The sequence below is a fragment of the Patiria miniata genome, unplaced genomic scaffold (genome assembly GCF_015706575.1).
Source record: "Patiria miniata isolate m_02_andy unplaced genomic scaffold, ASM1570657v1 HiC_scaffold_3, whole genome shotgun sequence".
NCBI lineage: Eukaryota > Metazoa > Echinodermata > Asteroidea > Valvatida > Asterinidae > Patiria > Patiria miniata.
This window is the reverse complement of record NW_024037069.1, coordinates 42,890,809-42,906,892: the sequence shown is the minus strand read 5'-3', so window position 1 is coordinate 42,906,892 and position 16,084 is coordinate 42,890,809. Positions and strand designations below refer to the sequence as shown.

General features: G+C 40.6%; 1 protein-coding gene across 1 annotated transcript; it reads right to left on the bottom strand.

Moving 5' to 3' along the window:
- Positions 1 to 1,548: 1,548 nt before the first annotated feature.
- On the bottom strand, positions 1,549 to 6,953 carry LOC119736954 (cold shock domain-containing protein CG9705-like). Its single transcript, XM_038210998.1, has 4 exons — positions 6,857 to 6,953; positions 4,336 to 4,508; positions 3,107 to 3,235; positions 1,549 to 2,042 (listed from the first exon to the last, which is right to left on the bottom strand). The coding sequence occupies exons 2-4, from the start codon at positions 4,458 to 4,460 to the stop codon at positions 1,883 to 1,885; spliced, it is 414 nt and encodes a 137-aa protein (XP_038066926.1). The 5' UTR covers positions 4,461 to 4,508; positions 6,857 to 6,953; the 3' UTR covers positions 1,549 to 1,882.
- Between the last annotated feature and the right edge of the window lie 9,131 nt (positions 6,954 to 16,084).

The window sequence follows — 16,084 nt, the reverse complement described above, 5'->3', positions numbered from 1 at the left end:
GTACATGCAGCACACTGTACATTGTGCTCCAGTGCTATACAGCATATTGCTCCATTCAGTGGTGTACAATAGGCAAGGCATAATAATGATACATCACCTACGGCCTTACATATTTACCGCACCATTACAAGAAATTCTAGAAGGCTCACTCCATGTCAACTCAGCACACTTTCCTCAGATCTTTTATAGAATCGTGGCTGATATGTTGACATTATGAACAGAAATCGAAAGATAAAAGTACATGAAATATTCCAGTATTTTGACTTACAATATATTTCTTTACAAATAATGTGTACATGAGCACATATCAAGATTAGAAGTAACTTTCCACGGAAGAGAAAACTGTGCCGAATTTTGCCCAAAATACTGAAAAGGGACAGTTTGTTATTAAACAGAAACACCCCCACCCTGAGGTGGGGGGTGGGGGGAATGGATTTTACATGTACTTCCTGAGGCTTTACAACGCAACAGACGACCACAGACACGGACATCACTGTTGCTTAGCCAGAGTTGTGATCTAGTCAAATGACAAGTCAAATGACAAGTCAAATGACAAGTCAAATGACAAGTCAAGTGACAAGTCAAGTGACAAGTCAAATGACAAGTCAAATGACAAGTCAAATGACAAGTCAAGTGACAAGTCAAGTGACAAGTCAAATGACAAGTCAGATCACGAGTCAAGTCACAAGTCATGTCACAAGTCATGTCACAAATAACAGGAGGAGGAATGATTACAATGTCATACTTTTGTCATAGTTCATTTACATTTCTATATAATACCACCTTTCTTGAGACTACACGACGCGATTGTTTTGTGATGACATGTGATTGACGTAAGAATTCCTTGTCATCCCTTATGATTCCTTGAAATGACTTGTGATGGCTTGTGATGCCATAGTCTAGGAGCTAGACGTTGTTTCATACCCGATCACCGCCACGATACCCCACTGCCGCGAGAGGGTGCTATCACGACCAACCAATATCATCCACGAACCGTCAGTAAGAACCTCTAGGCCAATTTGTATCGGTTGTGTAATGCGCGCACACCTGTTTGGCCTTTTGTACATGTATGCAGCATGCATTAAAAATAAATCATCTTTTCCGAAGCAAACTCTCAAATTTCTTCTAGTTATATAAAAGATGCAGCAAGACTTTTGTGCAACTTCACTGGTCAGCTCTTTTGTAATGTGTGGGACTGAAATTGGACCGTAATTGCCTGCAGAAGTCGCGCATGCGCACTAGTTTCCCCTAATTTTCGGGGGGAGATTTTAGGAATTGGCCTGGATACTGTTACTGACGGTTCATGGATGATATTGGTTGGTCGTGATAATGCCCTCTCACGGGTTATCGCGGCGGTGGGTTACTGCGTATCAAACCAAAACAACGTCTAGCCCTTAGACCAATGATGCCACAATTAGGCCAACAAAAAAAAGTCTCCAGTTTCTGGTATGGAGCTTGCCCAAAAAGTGGTGTGGCCACGCAGCTTTTATTTTTTACTTTTTTTTTTCTTCAAATGTGGGCTGATGACTGCAAATGGTGCCCGACTAAATTTAGTGCAAAATATATGGGAGTCCAGAGAGGCCACATAAAGCTTATTCTCGATCGTAACCCCATCTAAAAACACGTTAAATTTGTGCAGCAGCAGGATCCCAGTCAAACCAGTGAGTTTGGCAGTTTTGAGACATCATCTTTTGCCGACACGCATGGCTACGGCGACACGCGCGCATATCAGAAACCGGAGACTTTTTTTTTTGGCCTTAACTACTCTGGCTCGATTCGTTCTCCCCGATCCCGCAAAAATAATCGCAACAGAATTGTTATATCATATTATAGATCATAAGACATCAGATCATCTGTGACTGAATGACAGAGTGCGATACAATTAACTAGTCTCAGGATCTTCCCACCTATGATGTTGGTGTCCTTTTGCCATCTCAGTGATCTGTACGTGCACGGCTTGCACTTGAACGTTTTGCGGCGGTAGGGGGAACTCCTTGTATGTGACCCTATCCCCAGCCTGTGGCACATAGTCCCCTTCGATACTGAAAAGAAATACAAAGCAATACAGTGAGTAGGGGTGAAGTGTCTGAAACCGAGCTCTGAACTCCCCAAAGATGACCCGACCTGACAAAAATTCAGGGAATAGCTGATCCACACAGACCTTAAAAACAACAACAAATGAAAATAAATTATGGCTTGCGCAAAATGTTTTTATATTTCACGAGTACTGTGTCCTCTCTTTGTGCCTGAACTTACTCTCGCAATGTGAATTTTGTTTTCATCCTACATAAATACTTGGGACAGTCAAACATTTGATGTTAGCCTACTGTGCCATTATCCTTCATTTACATGAATGTTATGTCTTTAATATTTTGACACATTTATGATGCTGAAAAGGTTTAAAATAGGACCAAAAAGGACGAGATACTTGTAATGTGCCGTGTTGTAAGGATTAGGACATGCACGAATAGGTACAGTGAAAAGTCCCTGTATCCCGAGTGCGATTCTGTTACCGAGCGCGATGCATCGATTATGATAATGAGTAGACTGGAGCTCGTTTGTAAACATAAGTGCATTTCGAACGATGATTGGGAGTCGAAAACTAGCTTGACAAACGAGATCCAGTCTACTCATTATCATAATCGATGCATCGCGCTTGGTAACGGAATTGCACTCGGGATACGGGGACCATTGAAGGAACGCTGGGCATGATGACCACATCCCGTTTTCAAACTCGAGTCGGAAATTTAACGTGCTCACGATCGCGAGGGGAGCTCTCGGAATTGGAAGGGAAATTTCACTTTTCATCCGGATCGTAAGTAAACTTCAGTACCACCATCTTAATCATCGATGTCTACTTGTACTTCAGGTGGCATATCTAGTAATTTGGAGGCTGTTTTCAGGGTGAAATCTGATGTTTTTGTTTGGCAATGTCCGGTTTTTGGGTCAATGTGAACGTTGTGTTTACCGACTGATGCGTTTTAGCTTGGACCCTACTATCGCCAGACCATGTCCGAATGTTAAAAAGGCGATAAGTTGGGTCCAAGTTACTCGGACTAGACTAACTCGGGAACAATTTATCGATGGAATACCGATGAATACTCACTCAGAAACATGAACAAATAAATGCTGTGTAGTTCCCTCCTTGTCTGGCTTGATGAACCCGTGGCCCTTGCTCTTGGAGAATTCAAGAACTGTACCGTGTTTAAAGTCGCCCTCCGCTGCTGCTTTGGACCTGCACAAATATTGTGTAGCACAGTAATTACCATTCCGCTTTAGAAAAAAGAATCATGAAAACCCTAAGCCTGCTGAATCCAACTGGATATCATAAGCCCGTTGGACCCTGTTGGATTTAGCAGGGTAGTATTGAGGAAGTTAACCCTTAGTGTAGTGGGTTAGGGTTAACCCCTTACTCTCATCAATAATCCAAAATCAACCAGGCCGTTTTGGAGGATTGCAGCTTTATCAGTGCCAGTTGATTTGGGGAGTGCACTATGTCAAGGTCTGACGCTATACACTGTGTTGTTTATGATTAGCCATGCATATGCCTAGATTATACTGGATGTCATCCTCACTGCTTCTGGTTACCATCTGCACTGCTCCAATGTGTTTAAAAGTGAGTCAGAGGAATTTGAAGGATTGAGGCAGTGGTCACCTCCACTGAATATATTCAAGACATAATGAATGATTTTCGAGGATTGAGGCAGAATCCATTTTATACACGGTGGCAATTGGAGGATTTTGCAGGACTGAGGATGGTTCCTAGCCGAAAAGCCTAGAGGTTAATGATGTGTATTCAAAGGTTTGTGGAAAGTTTTGAGCCTAATACATAGTGGTCTTGGGAAGAAATAGGCGATGAACAACAACAAAGGATTTTTTGTGAGGTTTCATTTGTGAGGACTTGTGTTGTATTGTGATGGACTTGTGATGGACTTTCATGGACTTGTGAGGACCTGTGAGGACTTGTGATTGACTTGTGAGGCGTTATGAGGACTTGTGAGGTCTTGTGAGGACCTGTTAGGAGTTGTGAAGACTTGTGAGGACATGTGAGGATTTGTGATGGACTTGTGAGTTGTAAGGACTTGTGAGGCTTGTGAGGTCCTGTAAGGACTTGTGAAGACTTGTGAGGACCTCTGAAGACTTGTGAAGACTAGTGAGGACTTGTGAGGACCTGTGAGGACCTGTGAGGACCTGTGAGGATTTGTGAGGACTTGTGAGGTCATGTGAGGATTTGTGAGTACCTGTGAGGACATGTGATGATTTGTGAGGACTTGTGAAGACATGTGAGGATTTCTGAGGACTTGTGATGAATTCAACCACAACATTGGTACTTACATCGATGTTGTTCTTGTCCTCCTTGTTATAATTGGACTTGGGATGAGAAAGATTCCATCCTTGCCGATAGCTTTAGTCTTATCTCCTCCACAGTCAGTGCTGCTTCCTCCCGGAGATGTTGACATCTTTGTTTAAAGTGCTTGCTCCAAAATTAGATATAGTATCCAAATTTTCTGTACAATAGAGAATTTCAGGTCAACATTAAAGCCAAATATAGGCCTAAACCTGTCATCTTTGACATGTGGAGACGCCAGTATTTTGCGTGATTTTTGGCAACTTTTGTGGTGAATTTTGACGACCAGTGGGTGGAGCAATCTCAAAAATCTATCGTGACCGCGTGACGCGCTTCATGGTTATTCATGACACGTAGTATGTACAGAAGACATGCACGACAGCCGTTACAATGGATTTTTCTGGAGAATCGCCACCAAAAATCATTCACAATTTTCATATTTTTTTTATTCTTCTTTGTTCTGTTTGAAGTTGATAATTATTATTAGCTTCATGAATGACTGCATGGTATGAGGTACGGATTGTGGTATCTGGGTTGACTCTTCTTACGATCTAGTTAATTTGAGTTTTTCCGAACTCCATGGTTTGACCATGGAGGAATAATCCTCCATGGTTTGACTGAGTTGGGCCTCCAATTACTCGAGTCAAGCTAAACATCACTGAACATTGATAGCTTGAGAAACTCCAGCTGACATGCTCATATCCATTCACATGTAGCGCTGGAGACATAACCTATTCGTTAGAGTGTGGTAGCAAGAGACCCTAAAAAAGGGCCTCTACAATAATGGTCCACTTTCACCTCTATAATCCCACCTCAGATTCCATGGACATACCTCACACTATTCAGCAGTCATTCACGAAGCTAATGATCGACTTGAAACAGAACCAAAAAAAAATGTGAAAATTGTTGACGATTTCGGCAGCTTGTCCATTAAAATCGATCCAGTTCCAACGGCTGTCGTCCATCTTGTTTACTTAATTACGCAAATGAATGCATCACGTGATGATTATCGGAAAAAAAATTGCGCGATGTATGTGGGTACCACACCGCTTTCAAGGGCCGCTAGTAGGTTCAATTTTCGTCTGGCGCGTTGTCGTGAAAAGCAGTCGTGGAAAGCAAGACAACGCACCCACTAGCGGCGCTTGAAAACGGTGTGGTACCCACATACATCGCGCAAATGTTTTTCTGATAATCATCAAGTGATGCATTCATTTGCATAATTAAGTAAACAAGATGGACGACAGCCGTTGGAACTGGACGGTTTTTATGGACAAGCTGCCGAAATTGTCAACAATTTTCACATTTTCTTTTGTTTGGTTCTGTTTCATTCGGTTGATCATTTATAGGACTTCGTGAATGACTGCTGAACATGCTGAATGGTATGTCCATGGAATCTGGGGTGGGATTACAGAGGTGAAAATGGACCATTTTGGTAGACTGGTAGAGACCCTTTTTTTTAGGGTCTCTTGCTACCACACTCTAACGAAAAGGTTTTGTCTCGAGCGCTACATCATGTGAATGAATATGAGCAGATGAGCATGTCAGCTGGAGTTACTCAAGCTATAGACCCGTGAACGTGGCTTGTAAACTACGCCACGTTCTTATGTCATTTCGAACCTGGCGAACGTGTCCTTCTGACTCCCTCCGTTACACACACTGGACGTTATTTTGCCCATGTAATAAGTACTCACATATGAAGCTGTCTTGAATTCTATTTGTACGTCAAAACTTGCATTTGACGAAAATTGAGGAAAATTCTGGCCCCGGTTCATGACGTCCGTCCGCTACTGCGAGCTGCCATTTTCTCCCAACTGACGCATGCGCATTGCGTTTTATTTTCGTATGATTCGACGGCTGTTTACTGTCGCAGCTAAAACAGACATCGTTTTAGACACGTTTCAAGTCCTTTCCTCTCTCACCGCACTGCACGCGGTCGCACGTGCGCCCGCGTGTGTGTGCGCACACGTACTGTATGTACACGAGATGAGCCGAGCAGCCAATCAATCGTCTGTGGGGTTTTTTTTTTCGGGGTTGCGACATGAAACAGCCGTCAATCTGTCCAAGCGACTCAGACGCGTCCGGGGTTATTTGTCAGGGTCGGGTTAAAATCTAATTTCTACACGTTCGTATGGGTCTTTACTGATGGGCAAATTTCGTCGAAATTACACAACCGAAACAATCGGACGGGCAAATTTAGATTTCTAGGTGAGTACTCAACACCCATACGGAATTATGTATGTCGGATCGATTTCGCCAGGTTCGAAATGAAACAAGAACGTGGCGTTGTATACAACGCCACGTTCACGGGTCTACTCAAGCTAGAACATTGATTGAATTGCCTCGTGAAACGCCCAGGACTTTAAGTTAAATGAACGGATGTTCCGATGATGCGAGACAGGCGAGCAAGAAAACATTATATTTTACGAAGAAAAATTAAGAATGTATGCCTATTATAAAACCATAATCCCCATAAAGAAAACTAAAATGCAACGAAATTGGAAGACTCACCGGACGCTTCTTTCTTTCTTCAAAGCTTTTGTGAATGCACAAACAGCGCCCTCTATCGCCTACATAATGTAAACTTCTGTTACCCAGAATGCTTGTTGGGTTTACAATTAATTCCTGGCTTCATTTCCGATTCAATTTCATAATTTTAGCTCCCCTGCTGACCATCTCATCTACCCCAGTACAATCTCGGTCCATTTTCCAATAAAGGGCTACCTATTTTATTGATTGGTGTATTTACTTCTTTGGTGTGAACGTAACAAGATTTTTATGACTCTCAGACAGACTCGGAAGACGAGACGAACCGTAAACGAAGCCGGATTTTTGTAAACCTCAAGTGGGACGTCAACAAGGGCGGATGGGGGGGGGGGGGATATTGGGGCCACCCCCCCCCCCCCCCCCCCCCCAAAAAAAAGAACCCATTTATTTTTCAAAAGTGACGTCGAAATAAAGGCAGGCTGCATACACCACCATCTTTTCCTCAAAAAGATGTGTTTAAAGTGGTCAGCAATTGATTCAGGATGATCGCACCAGAGCATCTAGAGCCCTTAAGCGGGCCCCGAGCCGTCAGTTTGGGACCCACTTTTTGGAGATAAAAACAAAAGTAAAGAAGAAATTGAAGAAAGAAAAAAACGAACGGAATCAGCAAAATGACACCCATTAGTGGGACTCGAACCAACGGATGAGCCTAGGCTAAATTCCCTAATTGAAAATATACTTCCCGGCTTGATAAGTGCGAGCCAGTAGCCGCCCCAGTCGGTAGAGTGGCGTTCTCAGATCATCAATCTCGGCGTTTGGGGTTCGATCCCCAGGTTGTCAATAACAACTTTTTTTTGGTCGGAGTGGGTGGGGAGAGGCCACTAACGCCGGTACGTGACTGTTGACGTCACCACCCTTTGCAACCGGAGGTTTATATACATGATAAATTCCCGGCTTGATAAGTGCGAGCCTGTAGCCCAGTCAGTAGAGTGTCGCTCGCAGATCATCAATCTCGGGGTTGGGGGTTCGAGCCCCAGGTTGTCACCAATAATATTTTTTGGGGGTCGGGGAGGGGTGACTGACGACGACTTTTGACGTCACCACCCTTTGCAACCGGAGGTTAATATATAAATTCCCGGCGTGATAAGTGCGAGTGGGTAGCCCAGTCAGTAGAGTGGCGCTCTCAGATCATCAATCTCGGGGTTGGGGTTCGAGCCCCTCGTTGTCCTCAACAACATTTTTTTTTTTCGTTGGAGAGGGGTGACTATCGACGACACGTGACTTTTGACGTCTTTACCCTTTGCAACCAGAGGTTTTTATATATTATAAATTCCCGGCTTGATAAGTGCGAGCCGGTACCCCAGTCGGTATGTAGAGTGGCGCTCTCTGAGCATCAATTTCGGGGTTAGGGGTTCGAGCCCCAGGTTGTCACCAATGACAATTATTATTGTTTTCGTCAGAGCAGGGGGTGGGGAGACACGACGCCACGTGACTTTTAAAGTCACCACCCTTTCCAACCGGAGGTTTATATATATTATAAATTCCCGGCTTGATAAGTGCGAGCTGGTAGCCCAGTCAGTAGAGTGGCGCTCTCAGAGCATCAATTTCGGGGTTGGGGTTCGAGCCCTGGGTCGTCACCAACAACTTTTTTTTTTTGTAAGCGCGGAGGGGTTGGCGAGGAGCGACTGACGATGACACGTGACTTTTGACGTCATCACCCTTTGCAACCGGAGGTTTATATATATTATAAATTTCCGGCTTGATAAGTGCGAGCTGGTAGCCCAGTCGTTATATAGAGTGGCGTTCTCAGATAATCTCATCAAGTCGTGAAATTGTAATATATATAAACCTCCGGTTTCAAGGATGGTGACGTCAAAAGTCACGTGTCGTCGTCAGTCGCTCCTCGCCACCCCCTCCGCTCTGACAAAAAAAAGTCGTTGGTGACAACCTGGGGTTCGAACCCCCGACCCCGAGATGAATATAAAATTCCTGTGGTTTATTGGGTTGGCTGTGACGCTCTCTGTCTGATTTCTAGATTCTACTGTTTTTTTTATACAATAAATGAACATTCCGATCTTACAGCTATCTTACAGGTTTTCTTGCCTTATTAGGAATTGTTCACTAACTATTGAATATTAATAATACAAGATTGAAGGTGTTTGGTCAACTTGTATCTGGGGTAGAGCTTGGCAAATTAATAGAACAATCGGATTTCCTTATAAGTCTGTGGGCTGAATCACTGTGGCCTTCCGGTGCAGCCCAGCATCCACCCACGCGGACCTTGTGGCTAAACTGGCCATTCCTTAGATGTGTCTCGTTACCAGGAAGTGGTCCTGTTTCTTGCAGGTCAACCCATACAACTTATTCAGTAAATATAAAACATGATATTTTATCATGGTGATATTACACTGCGGCTGCGATGTACTAAAATGAGCCAAGAAAAAAATAACTGAAAATTGATTTCAAAAGGCGGCCTATTATAGCCTCCCTGAAAAACCGGGACTTCGCACCCACCAACCCTTTGAAAAACCTTCAACCCGCTGGTATTTTAGTCAGTAATGAAAATGATGTAGGCCTAATACTAGTCGTCAATGAATTCCGACAGCTATTCTTAAGATTTATCCTGAAAAAATAAATTCCTTTCCTATATTCTTATAAAAGATATTCACTTTGAATTGCTTGAAAGTTATTCACTCGTGATTTTTGAAATACCTTAAGTTATTCACCTTTTATTGTCTACCGTTTTTACACCGGGCTGCGTAAAGGTAAAAGAAGCTAAGGTCATTATTTTGTATCCGTTTTCTTTTAAACCACTAGAGGGCCCAATTTCATAGAGCTGCTTAAGCACACGATTTGCTTAGGGCCTAAGCACGAAATAGTAAAATCAGGTTAATATAATTACCGGCCAAAACTCCATGTGCTGTACATTGCTTGTGACAGGTATTTAGCTGTTGTTTACTTAGCAAAGCAATCGCATGGAGTTTTGGCCGGCAACCTGATTTTATTAGGCAAGACTTTTTTATGCTTAATCAAATTCCGTGGATGATGAATTTGGCCATGTACAGTCTGGACCTAGTCGTAAAAGAAGTTTAACCAGCTGTGTCAAGCGAGCCATATCGTTTCTCAAACAGCCCCATCCAAAAGAAGATAAATGGACCCTACTTATCCACGGTATCGATCCCTCCTCTACTCGAGATCCTTTTTGATCCGGTTCTCTATTCTTAAGATCTCTCGTCGTGCCACTATCGATATTTACTGTTTGTCTGATTTATTTGTGAATCGGCTTTGTATTTTTATTGGATTAGCGGCGAGGGGATTTAACAGTTCATTGAACAGGCCGTTTGACGACCCGAAAGGGTGTCCGTAACATTCTGCTAGATGCACTTCAAAAATCTGCTGGATATTTTTCTGTCACATCACCAATTTACAGCGTTCTGCTAGAAATCTGCTAGAAAAAGATCGTTCTGCTAAATTTTCTGTCAAAAGCTTTTTTTTCCCCGAAAAATTCTGTCAAGTTAAGCCAAAATTTGGCTAAAACGGTCATTATAGTTTTCCTGAACAACATCATAAGGATGGTTATTATAAGATGGAATTTTATATATAAGGATGGTTGTTGAGCGCCCTCTACGATACTTTTATAATACGTATATATGCGCAGGCATTTAATGCCATGAATTACGGTTTACTGTGGTTGAGATCGGAAGGTGTGAGTTCGAAACCACATTTTCTATTTTTTTTCTAATTTGCGGCTTTCGAGGAGGTTTTTTATGGAAATAAAGTCCGAATTTCATTTATAGGTTTGAATTAATTTCTTTTTTTTCTTTTATATATATATTTTCTCATGTTTTTAGGGGAAAAGTCCAAAACCTCAGAGCGTACACTCCACACTGTAAAAGAAGTTGGGCATTTGTTGACCAACTTCTTGCCCTTAATTGGTGTATATCAACTTCCCAACTTTTGATCACTTAATGACCAACTGTCATTGGCAGGCCATTTTGACCAGAAGATGGGTAATAAAAATCCAACCAGCTGATGAGCAGACAGCCTTTTTCCCAATTATAATTATTTATATCTATAATTTATCTGTAAGTCGCATCTTTTGCGTTCATTATTATTGACGTGTTTATTTTGATTTACCTATCCAATATTTGTGCATGTTCACAGGATTTACACTTTTGTTTTTGTTTGTTTACCCTTATGTTTAATATTCTAAATGTATGCATTTCTCTTTGGCCATTCATGGTTTGCCTTAATATGTCTCGTTTAATTCCTTCTGTGTTTACTTTGTTGTGTTGCTTGTAGCTTGGGTCCTTTCTATCATTGTGTGCACCCAATCTACAAACAACACAACTTTAAGGGGGCCCATACTCGACAAGCTGTGCTTCTTATGGACCCCCTCCATTTCCAAGCTTTGTTTTCATTCTTATTATTTTATGTTGTACTGTATTATTTACATTCTTATCCATACTATCTCTTTACACATGTTTATTGTTCAGCGTTGGAATTAGAAATAAAGTTAAGATTAATTGATTGATTGAATTAGTTGGTCAATTAATTATTTCCATTTTATTAGTCAAATTATCTTACACAATTAGATGGCAAGTTTGCTTTGACCAATACATGGAACATTAACTCAATTAATTAATAGTCAACTTGACTTCAAAACCATTGGTGTTCTATTATGTTCTCATAAATTGGTGACTGGCTTATAATGTCTACTATCACATTATTGGTCAAAGTTATATAATGGATGGCAAGTTGGCTTTGACCAATACACGGAACATTATTTTACTCAATTAATTAATGGTCAACTATACTTCAACAACATTGGTGTCTCATGTTCTCATAAATTGGTCAATGGCTTCTCACCAACGTTTATAAAGTCTATTACATCTATCACATTTAATGGTCAACTTTGATATCAAGAAAATTGGCCGGGCTTATTTTCACATTGTGCAACAAGACATAAGGTTGTCAAGAAACGCATAAAGAATTTACAGTTATCAATTGCGCTCACGTTCTACATATCAAAAAGAGCATCACTAATAAATTCATCAAAGGATTATTCAGCATATTACGCCCAGTTTATGAGCTTTCCTGCCATAAGGTTAAATATAAACTGATCTGCTGCAAATTTGCACTTTTTGATGGTCATGTTGTTGCCACCTAATAATGTGACATCAATAATGATTACATGTCCAAGTGAGAGGACAACATACCCAACTAAAGAAAGCCTAGTTACGGAATATCTGGTCAAGTTTTCTAGAATGTTAGTCCAGTGCCTTTCGCCACGTTGAATAAACAAATATACGACCAGTTTCCGTTTGTATAGAACACTAAAAAAAGGGTGATTTCTGTAAAACGTTCAACCTTTTTTTTAAATAGAAAATTTGGCTTTTTAGTTTGTCAATGTTTGGTCCAATACGTTCAACCCATTATTCTGCTAGTCAGAATTTTATATTTTTAGTTGTCCACTTTTGGGGCGCCGAAAGAGAAGTCAAAGAAAAATCCAAATTTCTGCTAGCAGAAAGTAGACTTTTCTAAAAACTAGTGCCACGACTTAAAAAAAAACCCCTAAAATTTTGCAAGCAGAAAATGGGAAAATTGAGTTGTCCACTTTTGGGGCTCCATTTACCATTCATTAATGTCCGCTCGGCTGAAACAAACAACCTGACGGCCAAGGAAAACCTATCACAAATGAACCACGGCTTAATAAAAGAAAAATGGAATAAAATGAAAAAATGGATAAAAGAAAGATGGAATCGACGATGACGTTCCTTTGGTCCCGCGCCGATCCAAAATCATTGTGGCGTTGTCAAAAGGTTCAAGATTGATCGCTTTGCCTTTTAATATCGATCTTTTCTTAAGCTTGATCATCTGTCTCATTTGGGGATTTACTCTTGGGGATTTAAATCAGCTGATTGATCATGTGACAGAGCGACCAGAGAAGAAGCCAAATTGTGTGTCAATGACCTCCCGGCCCGTACACCTACATTGATGGGTTATTGCTATTAACCCCTTCCCCCGCACAAATCATTAGTATTACCCCTCCCCCGCATAAAAAATAGAGGTCATTGAACTCATGTTAAGCGCCCATCATCAGCACTGTGCGCGCTGTTTCGTTTTCATCCCGAAAAATAGATTCGATTTTTAATTTGCTATTTTTTTTCTAGACTTACAAAGTTATTCACTTTTGCATGAGACATCGAAATATATGTCAGTTATATAAAACAAATATTGAGCTGCTTTCAATTGTGAAATGGGAAGAATATTATCGCTCAACTTCCCAACTTTTGGTCACTTAATGACGAACTGTCATTGGCAGGCCATTTTGACCAGAAAATGGGTAAATAAAAAAAATTCAACCAGCTGATGATCAGACAGCCTTTTTCCCAATTAGTTGGTCAATTAATAATTTCCATTTTATTGGTCAAATTATCTTACACAATTAGATGGCAAGTTTGCTTTGACCAATACATGGAACATTTACTCAATTAATTAATGGTCAACTTGGCTTCAAAACCATTGGTGTTCTATTATGTTCTCATAAATTGGTGACTGGTTTATAACGTCTATTATCTCATTGGTCAAAATTATCTTACATAATGGATGGCAAGTTGGCTTTGACCAATACACGGAACATTATTTTACTCAATTAATTAATGGTCAACTATACTTCAACAACATTGGTGTCTCATGTTCTCATAAATTGGTCAATGGCTTTTCACCAACGTTTATAAAGTCTATTACATGTATCACATTTAATGGTCAACTTTGATTTCAAGAAAATTGGCCGCGCTTATTTTCACATTGTGCAACAAGACATGAGGTTGTCAAGAAACGCATATAAATTTACAGTTATCTCTTGCGCTCACGTTCTTCATATCAAAAAGAGCATCACTAATAAATTTATCAAAGTATTATTCAGCACATTACGCCAAGTTTATGAGCTTTTCTGCCATAAGGTTAAATATAAACTGATCCGCTGCAAATTTGCACTTTTTGATGGTCATGTTGTTGCCACCTAATAATGTGACATCAATAATATGTTTACATGTCCAAGTGAGAGGACAACATACCCAACTGAAGAAAGCCTAGTTACGGAATATCTGGTCAAGTTTTGTAGTTAGTCTAGTGCCTTTCACCACGTTGAATAAACAAGTATACGACCAGTTTCCGTTTGTATAGAACACTGAAGAAGTTGTGATTTCTGTAAAACGTTCAAACTTTTTTTAAAATAGAAAATTTGGCGTTTTAGTTTGTCAATGTTTGGTCCAATACGTTCAACCCATTATTATGCTAGTCGGAATTTTATATTTTTAGTTGTCCACTTTTGGGGCGCCGAAAGAGTAGTCAAAGAAAAATCCAAATTTCTGCTAGCAGAAAATTGACTTTTCTAAAAACTAGTGCCACGACTTAAACAAAACCCTCAAATTTTGCAAGCAGAAAATGGGAAAATTGGGTTGTCCACTTTTGGGGCTCCATTTTCCATTCATTAATGTCCCCTCGGCTGAAACAAACAACCTGACGGCCAAGGAAAACCTATCAGAAATGAACCACGGCTTAATAAAAGAAAAATGGAATAAAATAGAAAAATGGATAAAAGAAAGATGGAATCGACGATGATGTTCCTTTGGTCCCGCGCCGATCCAAAATCATTGTGGCGTTGTCAAAAGATTCAACATTGATCGCTTTGCCTTTAATATCGATCTTTTCTTAAGCTTGATCAGCTGTCTCATTTGGGGATTTACTCTTGGGGGATTTAAATCAGCTGATTGATCATGTGACAGAGCGACCAGAGAAGAAGCCAAATTACGTGTCAATGACCTCCCGTACACCTACATGGATGGGTTATTGCCATTAACCCCTTCCCCCGCACAAATCATTAGTATTACCCCTCCCCCGCATAAAAAATAGAGGTCATTGAACCCATGTTAAGCGCCCATCATCAGCACTGTGCGCGCTGTTTCGTTTTCATCCCGAAAAATAGATTCGATTTTTAATTTGCTTTTTTTTTCTAGACTTACAAAGTTATTCACTTTTGCATGAGACATCGAAATATATGTCAGTCATATAAAATAAATATTGAGTGGCTTTAAATTGTGAAATGGGAAGAATATTATCGCTCAACTAATATTATCGCTCAAAAATCGGGACTTTTCCAGTTCACGAGGCGAAAGTCCAGATTTTACCTTGCGATAATATTCCTCCCATTTAACCACTCGGAAAAGTTAATTCCGTTGCATCCAAACAGTAGGCCTATACTATCCACGAAAACCTGCCTAAATGGTCAAAGTAATTGAAGCTACTTTTAACTGGAATCTTCAAAGCTATGTTTGAGTCCGTAATATAGTTATTAGCCTTCATCTTCAGTTTTCTGCAATGTCATCTACGGGATAATTCAAAGCCTTTAAGTTCTGTAAATTGTAAGGTGAATTACCATTTCCATGAGAACAATAATGACATCCATCTTAGGCAGAATCTTTGGGGGTAACAACTTGTCCAGCACAAACTGTTGCTAGAATTCTGTTTTCCCTTTAATGAGGTCCTTTCCCTGTTTTTAAAAAAAATTAATCTAATTTTATTTAATTTATTAAGTACAAGGCAAGCAAGTCAATAAGCAACCGTGTGATATTTTCATTTCACAATTTAAACTGTTAAGTCTCACCACAGCAACTTGTGGTGGTAAAATGAAGTATCCGAAAATAACACTTGAGGATTAGGAATTCAAGCAAGATTATAATTATGTTTAAGTGCATGGTATTCTTGTGTTATATAGTTCAAATCGAGGCATGGCTATTCGCACAGAAACATACTGAGTTTTACTTGGTCATGCGTGGGGCGTTGATTTGACAAGGCTTTGTGTTTGGATTTAAGAAAAAGAAACAAAGGGCAAGCAAGCCTGATGGCTTCAAAAACGGAGGTCAGTTGAAAATACCAAATCTTTTACCCTTAATTTAAAGTCAACCAGGCATATGAACTGGGAACAAATAGGTAAAGAAAATATTTTCTCCAAGGACAAAATACTGTCGCGTCTGTCATGCGATACAGACGCAGGCCCGGATTACCCAATAGGCACAGTAGGCACAGTAGGCACTGTGCCCAGGGCCTACGAAAAATTCGGGGGCCTACGGAAAATGGGGGGAGGGGGCCTACGAAACTACCGCTGTGTGCCATATACCGCGCAGAGATTTTGGTGTTTTTTTTTAATTCTTGTTTTTAAGTTTTAGGGTTTCTCTCAGAATTTTCGAT